Source organism: Halichoerus grypus, chromosome 8, assembly GCF_964656455.1.
Source record: "Halichoerus grypus chromosome 8, mHalGry1.hap1.1, whole genome shotgun sequence".
Lineage (NCBI taxonomy): Eukaryota > Metazoa > Chordata > Mammalia > Carnivora > Phocidae > Halichoerus > Halichoerus grypus.
This window is the reverse complement of record NC_135719.1, coordinates 3,224,544-3,251,538: the sequence shown is the minus strand read 5'-3', so window position 1 is coordinate 3,251,538 and position 26,995 is coordinate 3,224,544. Positions and strand designations below refer to the sequence as shown.

The window sequence follows — 26,995 nt, the reverse complement described above, 5'->3', positions numbered from 1 at the left end:
CCAGCTGCCATTGCAAGTTTCCAATCCTGGCATCCACTAAACCTAGACAACTTTAGTCAATTTCAGCACTGTGCTTCCAATTGATTTCTGGTTTACTGAGATGTTTGTTTTGTATGGGAAAAGAGCTTTACCCTTATGTCTTTCGTTAACTGTCATAGCTATTTTTTTTTTTTTGAAACAGAGAGGAATGTAGATATCTTGCTGTATTCTCCTGCTTCACCCCACCACCACCACTTGATTTTTGGGATGCATTTATTCAGATTAAGAAAGTTCTCAATCATGAATAGCTGTTGAAATTTATCAAATGTTTTTCTGCCTCTGTTGAAATGATCACATGATTTCTCTCCTATGTTTTGTTAATATCATAAACACTGATTGATTTTCCAAGTTGAAACAACTTTGCCTTTCTGGAATAAACCCAATTTGGTCATGATATAATAATATTCTTTATATATATCACTTCATTGTTAATATTTGGTTTAGGATTTTTACATCTGTGTTTATGAGTGACATTGACCTGAATGAGTTGGGAAAGTTTTCCTTCTTTTTATATTTTCTGGAGAGTTTATGTAAGGTTGGAATTATTTATGCCTTAAATAATTCACCAAGGAAGGTATCTGACACTTGAGTTTATTTTTTAAATATTTTAAATTAAAAATTTAATTTAGTAGATATAGGACTAGTCAGATTTTTCTACATTTATGTGTTAGTTTTGATAAGTTGTGTTTTTTTAGGCATATTTTCAGTCTATGTAAATTTTTAAATTTATTGACATATAGTGATTTTCATCACACACGTATACTCTATTTTTAATGCCTTTGAGATTCTCTCTTTAATTCTTGATGTTGGTAATTTATGGTTCATATTTTTTGTTCTTCATAAATCACCATGAATTTATCAATTTTATTAGTCTTTTGAAGTGGCAACTTTTGTTTTATTTTTGGGTTCATTCATATCTGTTCTCATATATTTTGTTCCTCTTTTCTACTTTTTTTTTTGTTTATTTACTGTATTTTTTTAGCTGCTTGAAATGGATACTTAGATTATGATTTTCAGCATTTCTTTTTACAATATTCATTTAAGGCTATTGATTTCCTTATGATCATGGCTTTAGCTGCATTCCACAGATTTTCGCACTTCATATTTTTAGTAACCTGCATTTAAGAAAAGCTGTTTATTTCCATTGTGGTTTCTCCTTTGACCCATGAGTAATTTAGATGATATTGCATAACTTTTAAATATTTGGGGATTGTCTAATATAGTTCCACCGTGGTCAGAAAACATATCTTATTAATCAGCTCAAGTTGTGATAACAAAATATCATAGACTGGGTAGATTAAGCATCAAAATTTATATTCTTACAGTTCTGGAGACTGAAAAGTCTAAGATCAAGGTGCCAACAGGGCACAGTTTCTGATGAGAGCTCTCTTCCTGGCTTGCAGACAGCTGCCTTCTCTCTGTGTCCTCTTATTGGCAGAAAGAGAGAGCAAGCTCTCTGGTTTCTATTCTGATAAGGGCACTAATCCCATCATGAGGGTCCCACCTTCACGACCTTATCTAATCCTAATTACCTCCTAAAGTCCCAGTCTCCAAATACCATCACACTGGAGATTAGGACTTCAACATAATAATTTGGGGAGGGATATAACCATTCAGTCCATAGCATATACTATGTAGTATTTTTTTTTTTTTACTATGTAATATTTTAATCCTTTGATTAACTTGCTTCTGTTTTACTTAGGATTTATACTTCTCTTTTATTTAGGGTTTAGACTATATAATTATATGCAAAAAAATTTTATATATATTTGTCAGATTTTGTGCTCAAGGTTTTTCCTACCTTCATGATGCATTAAATATTTTAATCCTCTTTTTCACTTTGGAACTTTTGAAATGACGTGGGAATTCACCTGTTTCTTGGAAATTTGTGGGAACTCGACCACAAAGTTAACAGGATCTAGTCCCTTTCTTGAATAGAACTTTTTGTAATTTCCTAAAAAGTTACTTACTTAACCAAGGTGTTCAAATGCGTTAGTTTTCTACATTATTTTTTTTAAAGATTTATTTATTTGAGAGAGAGAAAAAAACACAGGAGCGGGGGGAGAGACAGAGGGAGAGGGAGAGAGAGAATCCCCATTGACTGCAGAGCCCGATGTGGGGCTTCACCCCATGATCCTGAGATCATGACCTGAACCAAAATAAAGAGTCAGATGCTTAACCAACTGAGCCGCCCAGGTGCCCCAATTTTCTATATTCTTATTAAGGTTTGCCTTCTTTATATATCAGGGGCTTAGAGATGTATTTTATAGCCTTTAAAAATTTTTATTACTTATCCTTCCATTTTTCTTATATCTAAGAGCTGTACTTCATACGTATTTATGCTTTTTACTCAGTCTTCATACTTGTATGATTATTATATCTTCGTTGTGAACTTTTGTCTTCATAAGTAAAAATTTTAATGTTTTTGTCCCATTATATTTGTCTTGAATGTTTTTCATTTTTTATTTTTCCTCTTATTTACACAAGTAAAACATGTTTATTATGGAAAATTAGAAATCAGAAAAGCTGAAATTCACCTTTAGATTAACACTATTTTTTTTTCAAAGAACTAACTTACTTTTTCTAATAATGAATGTTTATTTTAAGAAAAATCAGGGGAAAATACTGGCAAGAATGAAGAAAATAAAAATCCTATCATTTAGAGATCATCACTGTTAACATTTGGATGTATAACTATGCAGACCTTTTTTCTGCACTTATAAATGCATAAAACAATATTATAAGGTATTTTTTATGTTTTCTCATAAAAAATATCAAATTTATTTCTATGTCAATAACTATACTTCTACTTTGTTTTTTAATGGCTGCTAGCATTGTACTGTATGAATATACAATTATTTATTTTAACCTTTATTGTAGAACATTTTGATTGTTTCCTTCCATTTTGTAAAATTTAATTTTTTTTTTTTTTGCTATTACAAACTATCTTGGAGCAAACATCCTTTTGTGTCAATTTTAAGCATTTTATTTTATTTTATTTTTTTTTTTAAAGATTTTATTTATTTATTTGACAGAGAGATTGATAGCGAGAGCAGGAACACAAGCAAGGGAAGTGGGAGAGGGAGAAGCAGGCTTCCTGCCGAGCAGGGAGCCCGATGTGGGACTCAATCCCAGGACCCCGGGATCATGACCTGAGCCGAAGGCAGACGCTTAACGACTGAGCCACCCAGGCGCCCCAATTTTAAGCATTTTAAAATTGTTTCCTCGTGATATAGCTCTACAGTAACTAGTTAGAAATCCATGTTCACTAATAATTACATACCCACAAATTAAGATAACTATAATGTACAACTTTGCACCCATCAGATGGGCAGGGATATGGTCCAGTATTGGTATAGGGGTGGGAAGCCAGGCGCTCTCACATGCTTCTGCTGGGAGTGTGAATTGAGAGAATCTTCCTTGAATGCAATTTGGAAATATATATCAAAAGCAGCTTGCCCTGGTTTTTCATTTTTACAGATGTTTCATGAGAAAACCTGATTTTTCCAAGATCTTATTGGAAAGGAATCACATTATATATACACGTGTTGTAAATCCAATCCTAACAGAGAAGAATTTTCTTAGGGATATTCCAAATAATGAATCCAGGTGCCCTGAAAATTTCCTGAAGTGTGCTTTTAAGCATTTAAAATTTCTTTTGACAGCCATATAAATCATGCTTGCCTTGGGGCTCTATTCAAAACCAAAACCCAAGCTTTTATTATGGATAGAAGGTGGTATGCTAGAATGGGGAGAAGTCTGCTTCTTTTGTACTCTGGGCTTTCCCAAATGGGTAGAACCTTTAAACACTTACCGACATTTCTTTAAACATTACGTTTCTGTATTTTCATCGCATCTAGTAGTGGGGCTGCAGTGGCTCTCGGGTCTGCACATGGAGCGTGAAGTCTGGACGTCCCGAGAACTTGAAGTTGCGTATGCTCTGACCGCCGCACGTGGTCTCACAGGACACTTCGACTTGCCCTGTTGTGTTTTGGTACAGGTGGCACACGGGCTCTTGGGGCCCCTGCTCAGCTACCTGTGGTGTGGGAATCCAGACCCGAGAGGTGTACTGCCTGCACCCGGGGGAGTCCCCGGCCCCCGCTGAGGAGTGTGGAGACGAGAAGCCGCATGCCCTACAAGCGTGCAATCAGTTTGACTGCCCTCCTAGCTGGCACATTGAAGAATGGCAGCAGGTAATGTGGCAGCCTGGGGTCCCCATTGCCCACCACACTTGTGGCTGCAAGAGCCCTGACCCCCCTGCCCCTTCCACCTTCTCAGTGTTCCAGGACGTGTGGAGGGGGAACTCACAACCGAAGAGTCACCTGTCGGCAGCTGTTAACGGATGGCAGCTTTTTGAATCTCTCTGATGAATTGTGCCAAGGACCCAAGGCATCTTCCCATAAGTCCTGTGCCAGGACAGACTGCCCTCCGCATATCACTGTGGGAGACTGGTCAAAGGTAAGGGCCATTCCCCACCTCATGGTGCCGCCTCTTTTTTGTCCCGTGTTTGTTTCAGACTCTAAATATGTCCTCCACAAGATGATCTGGAAGCATGTGGTTGGGGTACATAACCCGGGGGCCTCCAGTGGGGGTAGAGAGGCAAGCTGACATCAGAAATCATCTTGACACATAGGAAAGGGCACTTTCTGGCATTCCTGGACTTCCCCCGAGCCCTGCATTCAGTGCTGGGCACGGTCAAACCCTGTTGTGCTCATCTCATCCTATAGTCCTACAAGGGCGCCGGAAGCAGACGTCATGGCCATGTCTTCTCACTGGCCTTTTAGAGTGGAGACTGATGGTGCTTCCCGCGCCGTCCATTCTTTCTGTGAACAGCGAATTTGCAGTTGCTGACCATGTATCGTCAAAGTAACACTGTTAACCACGTCTGCCCCAGCTTGCCTTTGTGTCTTCGCTCTTGTCCTTCCTCTCAAATCCTGGATCCAGGTCTGAGCTTCCCTCTGCTGTGAAATCTTTCATCCCCTAAAATCATGAAGGATTTCCCAGCTTTAACTCACAATGACCCAATTTTTTACTGTACTTCAATGGGGAGCTACTTCCTGAGTATGTGTCTGGTTTTCCTGTCTGGCTTAGAGTATCCTTGTGGCCAGTGGCCATGAGATCGATGACAGGTCCTGGAGCTTTCCCAAGCTCTGAACAGGTAAATATTCTTCCCCAAGATTCTTTGCAAAGTCAGGGGAAATGCAAAGTGTTGTTGAAGTGATGATCTTTAGAAAAGCTCAAGCCTGCTAACAAGGACAAGCAAATCATTCATTAGGAGCATTTTTGCGGGGGGTTGGGGGGAGCCTGGGTGGGTCAGTCGGTTAAGCATCCAACTCTCAGTTTCTGCTCAGGTCATGATCTCAGGGTCGTGAGTTCGAGCCCCGTGTTGGGCTCCGTGCTCAGCGGGGAGTCTACTTGAGATTCTCTCTCTCCCTCTGCCCCTTCCACTCATGCTCTCTCTCTCTCCCTAAAATAAATAAATAAACCTTTAAAAAAAAAAAAAAAGAAGGCTTTTTGCAAGGAGAAACAAGAGGAGACAGAAGAGAAGGTTGCCCACGTGAGCTGGGTTGGAACTCAGGCGAGTCGGTTTCCTAGGCCACCACTGAGCAACCTGCTGGTCACCCCCAGAGATCAGCCCAAGCACAGTCAAGACATCTTCCCCATTCCCAGCCAAAGCTGCATCTCTAGAAAACCTCCACCCGGGAGGCAGGGTGGGCGTGCACACACGCTCAGGAAGGCAGAGCCAGCCTCAGCTTGTGAAACCAAAAGCCAACATGCAGACTCGGGTCCAGTCAGGCACACACGTTGGGTTTCCTACTGGGTTCAGCTTTTCTCCTGTTTGTTGAAATTTCCTTTCATTGCAGAGTTGCTTTGTTCTGGCAGAAGTTCTGATGCCACACTGCCACCCTCTCCAAAGGTTTCTGCCACACTAGTCCTTCTGCCCCGGGCTGGCTCGCTTGGGGGCAGCCATCCATCTTGTGGTTCTGGATAAGGCCTCTCTGTGTTGGAACTGGCCACTAACCCTGGACAGAGAGAGAGGCTGAGGAGCCATGCCAGAATTCCCATTTTTCACCGAGCCAGACCTCTCAGCCTGCAGCTGGAATAGTCCCCCTTCCTGACACTAGCTCTATTCATGGCATGTTTGGGCTTTGTTCATTCATTGGCTCATTAGTTTTTAGATCTGAACTAAGTTTTGGGCAAGAAGAAGCCTTTGATTCTTACACTGCATTTCAACTTCTAAGAAGGGAGCATTGACTCATATATGGGGCAGTCTTCCCAAATGGTGGATTTCTGTGCTCCACGGACCCCTTGCAGCCTGTTTTGTGGCCCTGTTCCTTGATGGAAATCCAGTAAAATTGTTCCTTATTCTTTTTTTTTTTTTTTTTAAAGATTTTATTTATTTGACAGAGAGAGACACACGAGAGCGGGAACACAAGCAGGGGGAGTGGGAGAGGGAGAAGCAGGCTTCCCGCAGAGCAGGGAGCCTGATGCGGGGCTCGATCCCAGGACCCTGGGATCATGACCTGAGCCGAAGGCAGATGCTTAACGACTGAGCCACCCAGGCGCCCCTCGTTCCTCATTCTTTACTCTCTTGGCTTTGATGGAGTAGTTGACCATTTTGTCTACCTTCATCATTCTCCTTCATGATGTTTCTTGGTGTTTTTTATTTTTCCTGTTTACTTAACTACATCTTGTCAATTGGTTTGTCTTCCTCCAGATCTCCAAAAAACTCAATATCTGACCAGATATTTGATGTGTATCACTGCATTTTTCCTCCATAGCTGCGTCTGTGTCCTGACCTCTTCTCTGACTTCTATAGATAATTCTCTATCTGCAGGAACAGTGTCTAACTTTCTGTTCAATACAGTGCCCCCAGCTCTCCAAACAGGATGCGTCTTCAACCTGGGAAAGCAAAGAGACAAGCTCTTCATTCCCAACTGGCTCCCCACCTCACTCCCTGTCTCTGTCAGTACACCACCATCTTTCCAACACTTATGATCATCTCTGACTTCCTCAGCTCCTGTGTTCAGTTTCTGACACCTGCTAACTCTTCAATTCTTGAAATTTATCCATATGCTAAGTAAAAAGGAGAAGATCTCTTTAATGAGAAATTCTTACAAAGAACAGTTCGAGATATGTCCTGGACACATGGATTTATAAATATGGCATTCTAGTTTTCAATAGGCTTACTAAATGACTCATGAAAATGATAGTATATTGAAGCCCATCCGTACCAGCTTGCAAGAACCAACTGTGATCTCCTACCTCGTGCTCAGTGACATCAGGTTGATAGCTTGAAATCAGCCATGATGGGAGCATTCACACCACAGAAGTTGGCAAATATAGTCAGTGCTCTCTCTCCAAGACTTGTGAAGTGTTTACCAGCACACCACTGCATGAAAGGGTTATACACACACACACACACACACACACACAATCCTATTTATAAGACAGTTTCAGCTTATTGATGGTTACTTACAATGGAAATGATCTCAAGAAGTTCCAATGTCTGGACTCCTTTTCACAAAGTCTAAGAATCTTGGTTGGGCTTCTCTAAGGTGTTTTTTAGTTTAATCTTCATAACTGATGGTTGGTAAAGCTAGGAAATATCTGATCTCTAGCTGAAAATCCATTCTATCAATCATTATCCTACAGGGTTAGTTTGGTCTTGATCCAAGGCGATTGATCCAAATGCATTAGGTATTCCTTCCATGAATAAAAGAGTATTCCAGCTCTCCAGGTTTATTCTAAAATCTTCCTTTTACTTTTTATTTGTAGTATTAATTATGAGTTTCTTAATATTAATAATTCTGTAGATAACCACTCTTCTACTTGAATAATAATGTCTTTTTAGACTCCAGATGACAGTTTACTTGTACATTTTGACTTGCCTGAAATATACCCAGTGTATCCAAGTCCATCTACTTCTCTGTTTCCACTTATTTTTTTTTTAAGATTTTATTTATTTATTTGACAGAGAGAGAGAAAGCACAAGTAGGCTGAGCGGCAGGCAGAGGGAGAGGGAGAAGCAGGCTCTCCGCTGAGCAGGGAGCCCAATGCGGGGCTCGATCCCAGGACTCTGGGATCATGACCCGAGCCAAAGGCAGACACTCAATTGACTGAGCCAACCAGGTGCCCATTTCCACTTATTTTATTTTATTTTATTTTTATTTTTTTTTTTTTTTAAAGATTTTATTTATTTATTTGAGAGAGAGAATGAGAGACAGAGAGCATGAGAGGGAGGAGGGTCAGAGGGAGAAGCAGACTCCCTGCAGAGCAGGGAGCCCGATGCGGGACTCGATCCCGGGACTCCAGGATCATGACCTGAGCCGAAGGCAGTCGCTTAACCAACTGAGCCACCCAGGCGCCCCATTTCCACTTATTTTAAATAGTACACACACACACACACACACACACACACAGATATGCCTTATTTTCTCGACTAGATTATAACTGCCAGAGGGGAAGGACCATCTCTGCATCTGTGTATCCCACTTGGTGCTCGGTAAATACTTGTTGACTAAAATAAAGAGACTTCTAAAAGCTTCTTCTAAACTGAACATGCCTGTTGTCACAGCCCCATTGCTCAGTCACATCACCAGCAGACACTGCCCAAACACTGCTGTGTTAACTACCCCGGGCCCTCAGAACCCGAGTCAGCCAAGAATTTGATCTTCAGTGAGCTTACAGTTTAATGAGGCAGCCATAAAAAATTATGTAACAAGCCCAATAAAGGGCTCCCATCTACACAACTGAGTGGAAATCGAGGGGAGACATCTGCGTCTGCGTGGGTCCCAGGGAAGTGCCGCAGAAGATGCAGCCATAGAGTTGGGTCTTCAGGGTTGAGTGCAGGCTGGGTGGAAAGGAGACCAAGGGTGTCCAGGCAGTGACAGGAGTGCACACGGAGGCACAGGGGGCGAGCTTGTCAGTCTTCCACAGCTGGAGATGAGGATGCAGTAGAGAAGCAGAAGGACGAGATGGAGAGGAGAGGTTGCAGTCAGACCAGGAAGGACCTCAGGTCCCTGCAGTGGCTGAGGACACCGAGGAAGGTTTCTGAATAGGGAAGTGAAATGCAGCATTTTTAGGCACACGGTTCTGGCTGCAGTGTGAACGGCGTGTTACAGGGGAAGGAACCAGAGCCTGGGAGAGCTTTTAGAGGAGGTTGGAATAAAACCAAGGAGAATAAGGAAGCAGCTGGGTAGAGAATAGTAGATAGTAGTGGGCGATGGTTACCAGATGTCGAGGGCAGATTTGGTGACTGAACTCGTAAGAAAGAAGCAAAAAAGAGGGGTGTGGTCAATGGATAGAGCAGGCATTCTTTTTAAAATGAATTGGGGAAGGAAAAACACATTTGGGAGGTGACTTGAAAGGGAGACGGAATGAGTCTATTTTGAGGTGTGTATAGTTTGAGGGCCTGTCAAGGCGTCAGTAAGGAATTGCAGCTCAGGAGAGATCTGCACTAAAGTCAATTTTGGGAAGCGTCAGCATTTAAGCGGTAGTTGAAGCCGTGGAAAAATGATTACCGTGACATATGAGCATATGTTGTCACTAGCAGTTCCTTTGAAAGTAGGAGGCTTTCAGTGAAGCGAAATCACGATGGCAACCTGGTTGTGGAATATCCCCAGATCCCTCACAGTGAAGGGGATGAAGAGTGACAAACTTCCAGTTACAAAGTCAGTAAGTCACAAGGATGAAAAGCACAGCACAGGGAATAGTGTCAATAATGTCATAATGGCTTTTTGTGGTGACAGAAGGTGACTCCACGTATCGCGGTGAGCATTTGGTAATGTATGTAGAGTTGTCTAATTACTCTGTTGTACACCTAAAACGAATATAATATTGTATGTCAACTATCCTTCAATTAAAAAAACACGCAAAAAACGAGCAATTAGGATTGCCAGAGGAAAGAAAAAGCACAGATAGCCACTTTAACACAAGTGATACACGTGGGTGAGGCCAAATCATGCGCCGTAGAGGAAACTGGGCAGAAGCTGTAAGTTTAACAGCTAGGCCAACAGAAAGAAGGTATGAGCAGGCCAAGAGCCAAGGAACACAGAAGTCAATGATACATTTCCACCTCAGGGTCTGAGACCCATCGGTGACACCGAGAGAGGATGCTGGGTCCCAGGCCATGGTTGAGTATGAGGAAGATCATGCAGACCCATGGGGGCCTTAAGAAGACTGGAGAGCACAAGGGGAGCACACATCCCTAAGAGCTGATGAAATACCCGGCTGACCTGCCACAGCCATAATCCAAGCTGAGAAAGGACACGGAGGGGAAGGGAAGGGATGCTCGGACCCTAGGAGCAGAAGAGTCCAGAAGATACGAATCTTAGGACTGTGGCCAAACTGTTGAATACTTCTTCTCAACGTCAGAAGAAGGAACAGTGAAGACAATGAACTTGAAACACTGCCACCTCCTTACACTTTCCTAAAAGTTCAGGAAAAAATAAATTATTTAAATAGGAGCATCAGCAAGCCCCATACAAAGATACTTTAAAAGTGTCAATAACATAGCAACGTCATTAAAAGTTGGCAGATGAATATATAACTTACTCTTTTGAAATGAGCTAAAAGAAATTAAGAAAGACATAGAGACAAATTGGAAACAGAAAAGCCCAGAAATGAGGTTGAATAGATAACGGGGATGTGAGCAGAAGGAGCTGATATGGTTCAGGAGAGAACCAGACGACTTATGGGAAAACTTCACAAGTGGAGAGTAAACTAGAAAGAAGTGTAATAAGAGAAATGAGAGAAAGGAGGGAATTGAAAATAAAGAGAAATAGAAGGAATTCAAGTAAAAATAACAGATATGAAAGAGAAAAAAAAATCCAACGTATAAGTATTATTAGAGTCCCAAGAAAAGAAAACCAAAACAATGGAACGAAGACTGTAAATAAGATCACCATGTAACACAAATCACAATATTGAAACGGCACACCACAGCCCTGGGAAAATGGACCCACCATGGCCGATATCGAGATATCTGCTGCTAAAGTACTGGATTTTAAAGATAAAGGAATGTGTTTGGGTATGCAAAAAGACCCAGTCACTTACTAGGGCAAGAAAATTGGATTAGCGTCAGACTTCTCGACAAGACCACTTCATACTAGAAAGCAATGGAACAACATATTTAATATACTACAAGAAGGAAAATGTGAGCCAAGGATGTTATACCCTGCCAACGTGACCTTCAAGTGTAAAGGTCACAGACAAATTGTTGCAAAGTTGCAAAAACTTAGGGTATCTTGTTCCCCTGAGCTCTTCCAAAGGAATCTACCAGATTTCTGTAGAATAAATAGTAGACACATTGGATAAGGTTGCTGCTTTGTGAATTGTAATTAATGGCACTGATTTGGTCACTTCCTTTCTTTCTGAGGTGGGAACATTCTCTAATGGCACCCTAACTTTGAACTTAGGTGACACAAGGTCATGTAAGACCTCCATCCAGAGAAGGGGTTTACAAATGATGCTCCCATTCATCATGGGGAGAAAAAAAATCATATATTTATCATTAGGCTTATGAGTGGAGACTGGCAATTATGTAACTCACTGTTATATGAAGCAAAATTAAAAAGTTGACATTAACTTTTGGGACACCTGGGTGGCTCGGTTGTGTGGCTGACTCTTAATTTTGGCTCAGGTCATGATCTCCAGGTTCCGGGATAGAGCCCCATGTTGGGCTCTGTGCTCAGCAGGGAATCTACTTGAGATTCTCTCTCTCTCCCTCTGCCCCTCCCCTTCCCTCTCTCTCTCTAATAAATAAATAAATACATCTTTAAAATGAAAAAAGTTGACATTAATTATTACATGGGAAACTCCTAGATGATGATTTGACTTCGTTAAAAAAAATAAACCATAATTTGGTAAATGGTAATTTGAAGTTATTTGTTCAAAAGCTTACAAAGAGCTTTTCTCTGTCCTGAAAAATATGAGTAGTTTAGGGCTGTTAAAGACGACAATAAAGGATTTTTTTTAAAAAATTCCATTCCTTTCCTTTGAAACCCAACAAAAAACCCACAAGGAGAATGGAAGAGAGGGAACACTCTGTCTTCAGTAAACAATGAAATGGCCAGAATCCCAAACTATAAATCATGGAACACACCTGCCAAAGACCGTAAAATCTGGGCCAAAGTGAGAGCAAAGGCTGGGAGCTGGCAAGTATCCATCAGGCGCCGAGTGCGGAGTAGATCTCCCTCAGACGATGGGCGACAGTCCTCCAAGGCCCATCCACGGTCCTCTGGTTACAGAGGGCAGACGAGGGCTAGACCGCGAGCTGCCCCGAGAATGTCCCCGTGGAGCCGTGGGGCAGGTGGTGCCGAAGGAGACATGGCACCCACGGGCCTCCTAGCCAAGGAGGGCTGCCGGGGATGAAGTGGGGGGGGGGAGGAAGGGACAGCAGGTGCTGCATTAGTCCCCAGGGAGCCAGTTTTGGAAGAGGCTCTTCTCTGAGTCACACCGGCGCCTCGGATGCCAAGAGCCGAACAGACATGTGGGCAACAGACACAAAAATGTGGTGCCAGAGGGTTGCATACAATAGCTGTAAGGTGCCCTAGCTCACCCCTGCCCATGTTGTTCGCACACAGCTGCACTCGGGGTTCCAGCAGAAAACCTCCGCAGCAACACCAGGTGGGCAGGGGCACAGAGAAGGAGAAGGAGGAAGCCGGGTTGCAGGGAAAGGAAGAGCAAGCAAGAGTCACAGGAATGGCGGTAACATCACAGAGCTACTACCCAAGGAACAGTTCCAACAAATAGGCTCATATTCCCGAGGAAAGTATGCTCTTGGTGTCTGATGGGAAAGTAGCTTTAAAATGAGGTTGAGCTCGAAAAGAGATTGTAAGTCAACAAAAGGAGAAGACAACTGGAACAGTCAGAGGCAAATAACAAACAAACAAAAAAACCACAGATTACAAACAACAACAAAATTAAAGGAAAGACAGAAGATGGAGATGTGTGCAGGCTGGAAGGCTGCATCTACCATGTAGGAAAAGAGTGAAGATGCACACTGCTTTTCAGAGGCAGTGATGGGTGTGGAAGACAGAGAGGAGATCAACCCGAGCACACTGGTGTTTGTGAAAGAACAGAACAAATGGCACAGAAAATGAAAGAGAAAAATATTCAGAGATAATAAAGGGGAATTTATGAATAATAAATAATAATAAAAACTTTCTTTGATAAAAGCTTTGGTCTCTACATCATAACAGCATACCACGTACCAAGAAAATATGACCCAGTGCGACATAGTCTGCCTACGGTGCAGGACTTCATGGGTAAAGAAAGAGCCCACAGATCTCTGGGCAGAAAGGGCAAACAGATACACAACAGAAACTGCCTGTTTGGCCGCGCACATCTTCACGGTAGCATCCACGAAGACAGTGGAACAGGGTCTGCATGGTTCAAAGGGAAAGAAAGTCTGACCCAAGTATCTGCTCTTCTTGGTGTTCTTCATGTAGGAAGGCATCAGGGAAATACAAATCAAAACCACAGAGAGATCCGACCTCACACCTGTCAGAATGTCTAAAATCAACAACACAAGAAACAACAGATGTTGGCGAGGATGCAGAGAAAGGGGAACCCTCCTACACTGCTGGTGGGAATGCAAGCTGGTGCAGCCACTTTGGAAAACAATATGGAGGTTCCTCAAAAAGTTAGAAATAGAGCTACCCTATGACCCAGCAACTGCACTGCTGGGTATTTATCCCAAAGAAACAGATGTAGTGAAAAGAAGGGCCATATGCACCCCAATGTTCATAGCAGCAATGTCCGCAATAGCCAAACTGTGGAAAGAGCCGAGATGTCCTTCAACAGATGAATGGATAAAGAAGATGTGGTCCACATATACAATGGAATATTACTCAGCCATCAGAAAGGATGAATACCCAACTTTTACATCAACATGGTGGGACTGGAGGAGATTATGCTAAGTGAAATAAGTCAAGCAGAGAAAGTCAATTATCATATGGTTTCACTTGTTTGTGGAAAGTCAATTATCATATGGTTTCACTTGTTTGTGGAACATAAGGAATAGCATGGAGGACATTAGGAGAAGGAAGGGAAAAATGGGTGGGGGGAATTGGAGGGAGAGATGAACCATGAGAGACTATGGACCTGAGAAACAAACAGGGTTTTAGAGGGGAGGGGGGAGGGGGGATTGGTTAGCCCGGTGATGGGTATTAAGGAGGGCACGTACTGCATGGAGCACTGGGTGTTATACGAAAACAATGGATCGTGGATCACCACATCAAAAACTAATGATGTATTGTATGGTGACTAACATAACATAATAAAATTAAAAAAACAAACAAACAAACAACCATCTAAATCTCCTGTTGGTTTCTTCAATTTTCTTCATTAACATAACAGGGTTCTTTAGGGAATTAATTGTTATGGTGGGAAAAAAAACCTCAGGTCTTCAACAACTCCTTTAATTCTACTTTAGTTCCCTTTTTTCTAATATACCTAATAAAACTGCATTACATTTTAAAATTAAAATTGCATGTACACACAATGATTATCAACTATCAATGTTATGCACACACTGATGATCAAATACTAGTGTTATTTTATGTATTTTGAGTGGTTTTTAAAAAACTGTCCTTTAATACTTTTCTGTTTCTTGAAGTCTTGGTCGTGGGTGTGTATCTTTTTTTTTTTTTTTAAGCACGATCATCTTACTGTATAAATAGACAACTAAAAAATAAATCAGATATCAATTACACTGTCAAAAAATCCCCATGACAGTAAATTACTGGAAATTAATTACTGTCTCAGAGAGGAGGAAGGAAGGGAGGGAACTCCCTGTGTTATAAAAGATAAGTCAAAAAAAAAAAAAAAAAGACAAGTCACGGGGATGAAAAGCACAATGTGGGGGATACAGTCAGTAATACCGTAATGATGTTGTGCGGTGACGGGCCTGACTGCGGTGAGCACCGAGTGCCGCAGAGACTTGGCCAATCACTGTGTTCTACACCTGAAGCTAACGTAACATTGTGTGTCATGTGTACTCGAATTAAAGAAATAAATTATCAATAAGAAATAAGAGGGGTTCGAGCCTAGGAAATGGCTCACGTACAAATGGCAGCCACACGTGGGACCCCTCTGGTGCCGCCAGAGACCTGGCTGTTGTCTGCGGACGCTCCATGTGACGGGTGCGCAATTCTCGTTGCAGTGTTCCGTCAGTTGTGGTGTTGGAACCCAGCGAAGAAAGCAGGTGTGTCAGAGGCGGACGGCCAAAGGCCGGCGCGTTCCCCTCGGTGAGATGATGTGCCGAGACCTTCCGGGGCCCCCTCTTGTAAGATCTTGCCAGATGCCTGCGTGCGATAGTAAGTATGTCCAGGCCATGCTCCATCGGATATGTTCATTCTGTTCCTCTCGTCCCGATGGCTGTATTTCCCGTAAAGCAGCACGTTCCTAATCTGTAGGTAAAGCAGATCAAGAGGAACCCAGAATCGTTTGAAGCAACCACCAGTATAATGTTGAATACAAGATACCGTTCGAAGGAAAGTCAATGTTAAGAAATGTCCACCCAACTTAACAAATGCATCTGTTAGTCTTCCTCACTTGCACTTACACTTCCTTCTATCCTTCACGTGGCCATGATTTCTTCCACTAACAATCCGGGAGTATTTCTTGTAGAAGTTAAGTTGGACTACTTCCCAGTTTATTCGCCAGTGATGCATTTGGATGCATTCCAGTAAGAGTAGAAGAGCTAAGTATTTTTAAGTATTCAGGTATCTGTTCTTGTGTATAATCTAAAACCAGCAAGGATGAAAACATAAATTATCATTGTCTTTTTTTAAATGATAGTTTGGGCACTTCTTCAATTAATTCTAAATAACAAGCTTAGTATAGTGAGTTAATAGTATGGCTTCATTATATCCAAAAGCTAATATGCATGTCGGACTCCTCTGTATTTTCAGTATACATAACAGAATATATGTTTGCACATACGCATGTGTGTTTCATATAGGAGGGTGGGTGACAACACATGAAAATAAGGCAGCAGGGGGTACCTGGGTGGCTCAGTCGGTTAAGTGTCTGCCTTCAGCTCACGTCATGATCCTGGGGTCCTGGGATTGAGCCCCATGGAGGGCTCCCTGCTCAGCAGGGAGTCTGCTTCTCCCTCTCCCTCTACCCAGCTCATGCTCAATCTCTGTCTCTCAAATAAATAAAATCTTAAAAGAAAAGAAAGAAAATAAGGCAGCAGAGTAGTGGAGGGAGGTGGGGTTTGGAGATAGGGGAAAGGCATACTAGGACTGCACAGCTTCTGGGTCTGTCTCCTGCTTTCTTGTTCACAGTCTTTAATTATTCACCGTAAAGTGAATTCACCTATTAAGTACCTCAGGTACCCTCCGGAGCTTATGGTAAGTAAACAAAAATCAGAAAATTAACTATTATGTTAATGCTGCTTAAGGAAAAAAACCTGAGATATAAAATCCAAATTTACCAAAAACTTCCCTGGAGAAACTCATAAAACAAAGAAAAAAAAAAAAAAACAGTTAATAAGTTTAAAAAAAAGCAGTAGCATTTTTTGGACTACTTATTGCATTTATTGTGTGGAGCTCCTTGCATGCTTTAGGTCCTTTAGTCCCCAGCGATCTGTGAGACAGACATTATCCCCATTTAGAGACAAGAAACCCAAGACTTAGAGAATGTACAAGACTTGACCAAAGATCCGTAGCTGCCAGTTGGACACCTTGGTCTCTTTGACCACAGGTCTGTCTGATGCCCGAGTCCATGCTCTTAGCCGCCTCTTTATGCTCATTTATGGACAACGTCAACTTTTTTCTCTGGGAATTCTTCGAGAACACATTTCCAAAATCTTGAGATTCCAAAAATGTGAGATTCCAAGTTTCCTCGTGTCCTGGAATTCAAGAATGCCTGTGGCATATGGCACCATGTCATGCTTCAAAATGCTTATCTATCTGATTTTTATCAGAAAAAATGTGATAAACTGCCTTCGAGGAGAGTGAGATTAAAGGAGTACTGGAACTTCCTCTAAGATAATCACAGAATAGCATACGGAAATACATCGTGGTTGTTAGGGTATGCAACATGGTGCAGATGAAATTATAAACTATTACAGCATGCAGTGGAGAATAGAGTAAAATTATAAGCTTTAGGGAGTGCAAAAAAAAAAAAAAAGAAAGAAAGAAAAAAGCCAGTAATATTTCTTCTTTCCCCACCCCATTCCCTAGCTTGCCAAACATGTGGGTCATGGAAGCAGAGAAGAGAGGGGAACGCCTGCTCCCAGCCCTGCCAGATCACCCCGAGCTGGGCCTCCATTCCCACTGTAGCCTGGCTCACGCCATCACCTTTGCTTAGTAGCCCTTGCTTGCTGACATGTGGCTTCTCCCTTTGCACTGTGATGTGGCATCCTCTTCTCCCCACCACCATATCGCAGAGCCAAGTGACACACGTGGCATTCACCCATCCTCTGGACCCCTGCTGTCTCGCACCATTTCCCTGCCACTGTCATGCATTCAGTACTAACACTGCCCTCCATACACCTTCTAGTGCATCACGTGCAGACCTACAGACACCAGCTGCCTTTTCCCAGCACACACTACCACCAGGCTCATTCTTCCTTGCCGACAACCAACATCCGTGTCCTTGAACTTTCTAACACCCCGATATCCCTATTTCCTACCATTGTTGACTTCCCTGACCCCTGCCCCATCACCCTGGCATGGTCACCCCTTACACTTGCTCAGACATGGCCCTCAGAAGTAGCTTCCTGCTCTCCCTCCCCCACCCCCATCTCGCTCCTCTTGTTTGGTGAAAGCCTCGCTGTAGATATTCTTGCCCTTCCTTCAACCCCTGCCTTGATCACCTGCTCACTTCAACCCTGGTATTACTTTTCAGGTGATATTTGTTTGGGTTTTGGTTCCCTGGCCTGAGCTACTAGGATTCACTGAAGTAAATAATATCACCATGCTGATTAGACGTCCTTCGTATTCTTGCTATCTGATTTACCTGGGTATTGTGTGTTTTTCCCTATTTCCTAAGAATCCCCTAAAAATTCACCATAGTAGCTGTCTATCCCATAGTAGCTCTGATTCCCTTTCTCTGTTTTTTTTTAAATTTAATTTTATTATATTATGTTAGTCACCATGCAGTACATCATTAGTTTTTGAAGTAGTGTTCCATGATTCATTGTTTGCATATAACACCCAGTGATTCCCTTTCTCTGTTGGTGCACTTGTCTTTTATTCCACTGGGACTATCAAGGCCTATATAGCATAATGTCCTCTGACTTTCCTTTCCCCTTCACCTCACTTCTGCCTGCCCCATCTGCTCTCCAGACTGGAAATGTATGGTCTTTGTTGTGGGCCTGACCCCTGCATTATTGAAGGGAGTCTGAACACAAGAAAGACCAAGTCCACTTGTGCTGTGACCTTGTGCTCTCAAGCCTCCACTTCTAGATAAGTGTTCTAACTGGTGCCTCAGGTTTAAGTAAAACCCATCCTCTTTGGAGGAGTGAATTTTGCTGGTCTTCATTTTGACCATTCTGATGCAGAGTGGGGTGGAGGGCGGGTGGGAGAGATGTCTTGAGCACCACATGGTCCAGTTCTGCCCCTGCCTGAGTCTCCCCTCCATTCCCTGCCTTCCCCCACGGCAGACGTTGACTCCTTCTTGAATTCTTTCTCCTGCCATATCTGTGACTGACGTTCTTCTTATTCCTGAAAGACCAGCACTAACCCTGCTTTCCCCAATAATCTTTCTTTTTTAAAAAAAATTTTTATTTTGGGGCGCCTGGGTGGCTCAGTCGTTAAGCGTCTGCCTTCGGCTCAGGTCATGATCCCAGGGTCCTGGGATCGAGCCCCGTGTCGGGCTCCCCGCTCGGCGGGAAGCCTGCTTCTCCCTCTCCCACTCCCCCTGCTTGTGTTCCCTCTCTCACTGTGTCTCTCTCTGTCAAATAAATAAAATCTTTAAAAAAAAAAAAATTTTTTTTATTGTTATGTTAATCACCGTACATTACATCATTAGTTTTAGATATAGTGTTCCATGATTCATTGTTTGTGCATAACACCCAGTGCTCCATGCAGAACATGCCCTCTTTAATACCCATCACCAGGCTAACCCATCCTCCCACCCCCCTCCCCTCTAGAACCCTCAGTTTGTTTTTCAGAGTCCATCATCTCTCATGGTTTGTCTCCCCCGCCGATTTCCCCCCCTTCATTCTTCCCCTCCTGCTACATTCTTCTTCTTTTTTTTTTCTTAACATACATTACATTATTTGTTTCAGAGGTACAGATCTGAGATTCAACAGTCTTGCACAATTCACAGCGCTCACCATAGCACATACCCTCCCCAGTGTCCATCACCCAGTCACCCCATCCCTCCCACCCCCCACCACTCCAGCAACCCTCAGTTTGTTTCCTGAGTCCCCAATAATCTTTCTTGGTTGTATTAATCTCTGGAAGGTAATATAACCTTGTGGTTAAGCTAACTCACTTGAGTTACAATCCCAGTTGTTCCAATCCCTCATCCTGTGACATCGGGCAAGTTACTTAACCTCTGCCAGCCTCAGTTTTCTCCTCTGTAAAATGGGAATAGTCATTGTATCTACCTCATAGGATTGTTCTGAGAAATAATACCTATAAAATGCTTAGAAACAATGCCAGGCCTGTGCTAAAGCCTCAAAAATATTAGTTATTTTTAATGCCATCCTTTTAATTCCTAGTAGAACTTTAAGAGAGACTAAAATGGCCTAGAGCGACTTGTGCTGCATCTTCTGTCCCACGAGGGCAGGGGCTTGTATGGGGTAGGTTCACAGTCGCCCTGGACTTTCCTCCACATAGGCCCCAGAAGTGCTTATCACAGTGACTTATACCCATAGAAATGCTTTTCAAATACGTCAGACTTGGATTGTCTTCACATTGCTGTTAGAAGTCTATCTGTCTTGGCTTTTTGTTTGTTTGCTTTTAAGATTTATTTGAGAGAGAGAGCAAGTGAACGCACAGGGGGAAGGGCAGAGGGAGAGGGAGAGAAGCACAAGCAGACTCCATGCTGAGTGCGGAGTCCGACGTAGGCCTTGATCTCATGACCCTGAGATCAGACCTGAGCCTAAACCAAGAGTTGGACACTCAACCGACTCTGCCGCCCAGGCATCCCTACCTGTTGTGGTTTCTAATTAGGGATCTGAAGAAAAAAATAATAACAGAAATGTAGTGTTTGATTTTAGATTTTTTAAATTATAGCCCTAGGCTTTTAGGTTTCCTGAGTTTTGGTAAAGAATTATTATTTTTTGTCAAAGTACTGAGATCAAGATGGTTGAGGGAGGGGAGGCACCCAGGCATGTACTATGTGATTGAAATGTCAAGAAAAGATATTCCTCATCCCCTTGCCAGGGTTATCTCGAACACACTCACTTCTCTGCAGCTCTTGGTCTCCCTCTTGGTTCCAACCCCGTATCTGCCTTGTTAGCTCTCCCACCTCCTACACACACCTTGGACTTCAGGAGAGAATATAGCCCCCCTGCCTCCACTCTCCCTATAGCTTCTCAGCTTCCAGTGACACCCCCCCCCCCGACATAGCTGCAGCCCTTGGAAACCCGGGGGGGCACAGGCCCACCTTGGCAGCACCCCTCTTGGGATTGTATCATTTGTCCTGCAGCATCCAAGGGCATACACTCATTCATTCATTCATTTATTCATTCAATAAAGAGTAAGACTACTCTCTACTAGATGCTATGCTGTGCCCTAAGGGTAGAGACAGTCTCTTTCCTAGACGTAACATCAGTGTCAGATGATACTATTCCCTTATTAATTCTTTCTGCAGTCATTCATCAAGTGCTACTATGTTTTAGGTGTTATGATACAAAACGGAAAAGATGCATTCTCTTGTTTCTAAGATCTCAGAATTCAATGGGAGAGAAATATATATAAACAAACGAGAATAGTAAGTGCCATGGGTGCCATGATAGGATGCAGAAGGCAGGGGCCGATGCCACTGGGGGAGGGGGAGGTCAGGAAAAGGAGGAGGATCCCCTGGGCAGAGTTCTGGAAGATAAGTGTCCATTCTCCAGGCTCACGTGGAGGAGGACACGGGAATCTGGGAGAAGAGGGCAGTGTGGACAAAGGTAGAGGGTGTCAAATGGAGTCCTCTATCTGGGGAAACTGTCAGAAATACCACAGGATTAGAACATAGGTTCAAGTTTATGACAAAAGAGAAAGCTTGAGAATTTAGCTGTAGAGGATATTAGGACTCCATGTTAAGGGGTTTAGATTTTATCCAAGGAGGAGATGACACAGTCAGATTTTATTTTGGTGTATTTGCTCTGACAGCTGTAAGATACACTGGATAAATACAAGGGTGCAGGCTGGGAGTCTGGGTAAGGGGCTGTGGCCATATCTAGGTGAGAGAGCATGGCGGTGGATTCTCACAATGGTTCGGATATCCCGCCTAAGTACCTGGAGCTGGGAGCTAAGGGACAGGGACGGAGTGTGCTTGTAAGTGTTTAACAACCAGCTCTGGGGTAGAGGGGTGGTGAGGAGGGAGGGTAGCTACTATTTGTCATCTTTGCTGATTTCTGTGGTGTAATTACTCCCATCATGGCCAGCTTCAGGTGACCTATGTGACATGGTTGAATGCACAGTTGGGGACAGGTACTCACAATCTCACTGACCTGAGAGCCAGTGAGAGGTAGGGCCAGCACACCACTGGACAGGGAGGAATCATGATGACTTTCTGCTTTCTGGCTTGGGGTAATTGGGAGAAAGTGATGCCATTAATTGAGGGAATACCGGAAGAGGAGGATACTTGGGATGGGATGGGAGGCAGACATAATGTGTTTAGATTATAATATTTTAAACTTGAAGTGCCAAGAAGAGATTTCAGATAAGCAGTGGATAATTAGGTCTGGAGCCCCAGAGAGAGGTCCGGGCTAGACAGATAAACTAGACAGATAAACTAGACTAGATAAACTAGACCTGATAAGCTAGACCAGATAATCCAGACAGATAAACTAGAATGATAAACTAGTCCAGGTAAACTAGAGAGATAAACAGACTAGATAAACTAGGCAGTTAAAGTAGACTAGATAAACTAGACAGATAAACTAGACTAGATAAACTACACAGATAAATTAGACCTGATAAAGTAGACTTGAGAAATTTGATCAGATCAGATAAACTAGATAAACTAGACAGATAAATTAGACTTAATAAACTAGACCAGGTAAACTAGACAGATAAACTAGACTAGATAAACTAGGCCAGATAAACTGGACCAGGTAAAGTGGACTAGATAAACTGGATCAAATAAACTAGACAGATAAACTTGACCTGGTAAACTGGACCAGGAAAACTAGACAAGATAGACTAGACCAGGTAAACTAGATGAGATAAACTAAACTAGATAAACTAGGCCAGATAAACTGGACCAGGTAAACTGGACCAGATAAACTAGACTGATAAACTAGATAAGATAAACTAGACCAGATTAACTAGATAAGATAAACTAGACCAGATAATCTAGACTAGATAAACTAGGCCAGATAAGCTGGACCAGGTAAACTAGATTGATAAACTAGATAAGATAAACTGGACCAGATTAACTAGATAAGATAAACTAGACCAGATAATCTAGACAGATAAACTAGACTAGATAATCTAGGCCAGATAAACTGGACCAGGTAAACTAGACCAGATAAACTAAACTAGATAAACTAGGCCAGATAAACTGGACCAGGTAAACTAGACCTGATAAACTAGACCAGATAAACTACACAGATAAACTAGACCAGGTAAACTAGAATGATAAACTATACTGATAAACTAGACCAGATAAACTACACAGATAAACTAGACCAGGTAAACTAGAGTGATAAACTATACTGATAAACTAGACCAGATAATCTAGACAGATAAACTAGGCCAGATTATCTAGACAGATAAACTAGACTAGGTAAACTAGGCAGATAAACTAGACCAGATAATCTAGACAGATAAACTAGAGTTGATAAACTAGGCCAGATAAACTGGACCAGGTAAACTAGACTAGATAAACTAGGCCAGGTAAACTGGACCAGGTAAACTAGAATGATAAACTAGTCCAGGTAGAGTAGTCCAGGTAACCTAGACAGATAAACAGACTAGATAAACTAGGCAGATAAACTAGACTAGATAAACTAGACTTGATAAATTCGACTAAACTAGACTAGGTAAACTAGACAGATAAATTAGTCTTCATAAACTAGACCAGGTAAACTAGACCAGATAAACTAGGCTAGATGAAGTAGACTAATAGACCGGAACTGATAGACCAGAGCAGATCAAGTAGACCAGATAAGCTAGACAGCTCCGAGCTGCTCATTACACCTGCAAGGTCATCCGAGAAGGTCAGAGCACGAAGAGAAAGTAGCTGAGCGCAGGGGGCAGCAGCGACGTGCCGAGCAGCGTCAGTGGGCAGTGGCTGGAAGGGACCCGGTGAGGGGTAACACACTTGAGCGGAGGGACTTCTTCGAGAAGTGAGTGCTTAAAGGTGCCGCATGTCCTAGAATGGCCACGTAAGAACTCGGAAGGGAGACTTTGTATTTGTCACTAGAGGGGACGGACCACGGGTGGCCTTTCCCAGAGAGCATTTAGCGGGGAGCTGCGAGCAGGAGCGCTACGGCATTCGGTTGGAAAGTGCCCGAGAGGCCATGAACAGAAGCCACCGTCAGGCTGATGTGGCATTTACAGGAGCCGGCTTCCCTGGGCGGCCGGGACGTCACAGCTCATTTAGCGAGTCCTGCCCGCAGCACCCCTGCCTCCCCCTCTTGGCTCCCGCCCATGCTTCCACCCTCAGAGGAGTCTGGCGAGAGTCCAACGCGCCCAGGGTCTTGACTGAGCTCCAGACGAGCTTGCCGGCTCTTCAGTGCTAGGGGAGGGCTCGGGGCCAGCGCCAGCCCAGCGGCCACACTCGGGTGGGTTCTGATGGCGCTGGCCGTGCAGCTGGGCGCAGCTGGGTTCTAGGAGGGCTTAGCGGCCGCATCGCCCCTGAAGCCTGTTCGGGCGTGGCTGGAGGCCCGTGCTGGCGAGACCAAGTGTAAATATCCAGCCCAGATGGCTTGGGGCAGAAAGCTGGCCTGGCACCAAGGCTTAGAGTTATGGCAGGGACAGGACTGGAATTAAGGCAGGACACGAACAAGCAAGGAGCTGAGACGCAATTGCAGTAAACAGCCCCAGGTTCCCAGGGCTGGCCTCCGTTGGGTAGGGCAGGCTGGCACAGAGGCCCAGGAGGAAGACCTCTAGAAGAGAGATCTTTGCGTTTTCTAGAAAAGCCAGAAGATGTGGCATTTCTCACATCCAGCACAGCGGGAGAGGTGGAGGGATGGGGCGGTACCCTTGAACAGGCCCGCGGCCCCTTCAGGAGGATGCCATAGGGACTTGACCACTCTCTGCACAGTAGATGATGCCCTCCCTGATCAGGCTTAGCCAGTGTTGTAGTCTGGGGGCATGGTCTAGGGGCAGAAGGAGGCAGTCACCCAAAACCAGACCAGTTCTTGCCTAAGAACTGTGTCCAATGATGTCATGCTCTGGGCACTTCTCCAAAGGAGCCCATAGGAGTCCCAAGAGAAGAATTAGTCCAAGCTGTGGAACCTGGCAGCCTGGCAGAGCCTGAATCCCAGATCACTCCCCAGGCACACCTGTTAGCTCACCTGCTCTGGACCCAGCATGAGCACTTGCGAAAGCAGGGTTGGGAACGGAGCCAGCCAGGGTCACAGGGCTGACCTTCCAGTGAATGGGCATGCAGCCAGAGGGAGCAGATGGCCTCTCATGTGGCTCGCCCAGCCCCTTGGGCAGCTTCCTCGCCAGGGCTGAATACTTCCCATCACCTTTAGATTCCCCAGGCTGCCTTGGATGGAGTCAGGGCCCCATTTAGTTTAAGCCTCGGGCTTAACTGAGGAACATCTGGCTACCAAGGGAGTTAAGCTAATTAGAACCCACGTCCGTGGCTGCTTCTAGGGCATCGGGATGCTGTGTGGGCCTATACCGGCCTCAGGTCATCCCCAGCCTGAACCGTTCAGCTAGACCGGTGTACTGCATTGCCCACGTGGGCTTCCACATCCCGGTTAAGTGCAGGAACATTCCAGCTGTGACCTCATCCTTCGTGTCACGGCTACCCTGAAAGAGCCTGTCTCCTCACATGCCTCAGTTGCACGAGTTCAAAAACCTGAGTTTGGCCCAGTTGGTGTTGTGATTTGAAGTTATCCATCTTTCCATTGTCGGACACCGAGGGACCAATGACCAGACAGGGTGTTCAAATAGATCCTTATAAATAATCGTGAGAACTCTGTATAGGGAGATGTGCACACATCTGTGTAGATACCGTGCTCACATGTGTACGTGTGCACTCAGGCACACATGCCCTGCCTTGTGACAGTGACCGGCCACTTAGAAGCATTCACAAGATGCAACCAGGTACGTAAAATTACAAGTAGGTAAGGAACGAGAAAGGAAAACAAACGAGGCGAATACGTGATTCTGTCTTGAGTTGTACACTCCTCTTATGTGTGGGCACAGATTAGGCTCTAAACTTGCCAACATGACAGCGATCTTGAAGAAGCAGCCTGGTCAGTGGGGACATGGTTCAGCATGCATTGGATAGGAAATGAGCTAATTACTCAGGGTATGATGATCCCTGAGGCTGAGGAAGACACCTTCCAGAAGACACCACATGCCATACAGACTTTGGTAGGGTTCGCACAGAGAACACAGATGCTGATTTCTTATCCTCCCTTCTTTCTTTCTTTTTTTTTTTTTTAAAGATTTTTTATTTATTTATCTGAGAGAGAGAATGGGAGACAGAGAGCATGAGAGGGGGAGGGTCAGAGGGAGAAGCAGACGCCCCGCTGAGCAGGGAGCCCGATGCGGGACTCGATCCCGGGACTCCAGGATCATGACCTGAGCCGAAGGCAGTTGCCCAACCAACTGAGCCACCCAGGCGCCCTCCTCCCTTCTTTCTTGATCGACGACATCCCATCATGTTGCCTTTCAGTAGAAGAAATGGGGTCAGGAACACCTTTCTCTGCTGCCTTGGTTTAATCCAGAGGTACGCTTGGGGGCAGGGGTTCTCAAACTTTGCTGCACATTACAGGCACCAGGAGATCTTAACCAAATTTCAGTGCCCAGGCTGCACCCCGTAAGTCACAATTTCTGGGGATGGGACCTAGGGCATTGAGATGAACAAATAATAATACGGGTGCTTCTAACAGGCAGCGAAATTTGAGACTTTAGTTTATATTGAACCTCCGCATACTGGTTGTTAACATATGGACATAGTTGGGGCGCCTGGATGGCTCATCGGTTAAGCATCGGACTCTTGATTTCAGCTCAGGTCATGATCTCAGGGTTGTGAGATGGAGCCCTGCATCAGTGCGGAGCCTGCTTAAGATTCTCTCTCTCTTTCTCTCTCTCAAAAAGAAAAAAATACGGACATACTTCCCAAATGTTGGTAAATAGCCTCTGTCTGCACGCCCTTGCTGTGCACATTGCTAAGTATTTCGGATGGCATCTCTGCTTATAATAATGGATAAACTGTGCATTTACCAACGAATCCATACATTTTCTTCCTGCTTTTGAACATGCAACAGTATGTTCAACATCCTATGCTGCCAACTGAGAGAAAATCTTTATGCCTCGGCTGTTGGGGGTGAGCTTGGCATCCTCCGCAGCGACTGTATCCAACAGGGAAGTGTGTGTGTGTGGCAGGTCGTCCAGCTCCACTTAGAGATGAGCCGAGGAACATCCAAGGGCAGACCCCAGGACAGTAGTCCTGACCTACCAATCCCACCTCTGCGGGATCTGCACACAAACTCATGCATGTCCTTCACCAAGAACACCCACTGTAGAAATTACGGGTTCACCCCTGTTGTTTTCCTGAATGCACTGGTACCACCGCACCCCAGCAAGCAGCTAGACCCTATGGGGCTCATGAGCACCCAAGAGGACTCCAGGAGTTATTCTGG

At 44.0% G+C, this 26,995-nt stretch overlaps 1 protein-coding gene across 3 annotated transcripts in view; it reads left to right on the top strand.

Moving 5' to 3' along the window:
• Positions 1-26,995, top strand: part of ADAMTSL3 (ADAMTS like 3) — a 344,500-nt gene that overhangs the window by 254,169 nt on the left and 63,336 nt on the right. For all 3 annotated transcript variants that reach the window (XM_036072905.2, XM_036072904.2, XM_078078809.1), the window contains 3 exons: positions 4,040-4,232; positions 4,318-4,497; positions 15,209-15,362. In XM_036072905.2, coding sequence (XP_035928798.2) covers positions 4,040-4,232; positions 4,318-4,497; positions 15,209-15,362 — 527 coding nt within the window. The remainder of the gene's footprint in view (positions 1-4,039; positions 4,233-4,317; positions 4,498-15,208; positions 15,363-26,995) is intronic.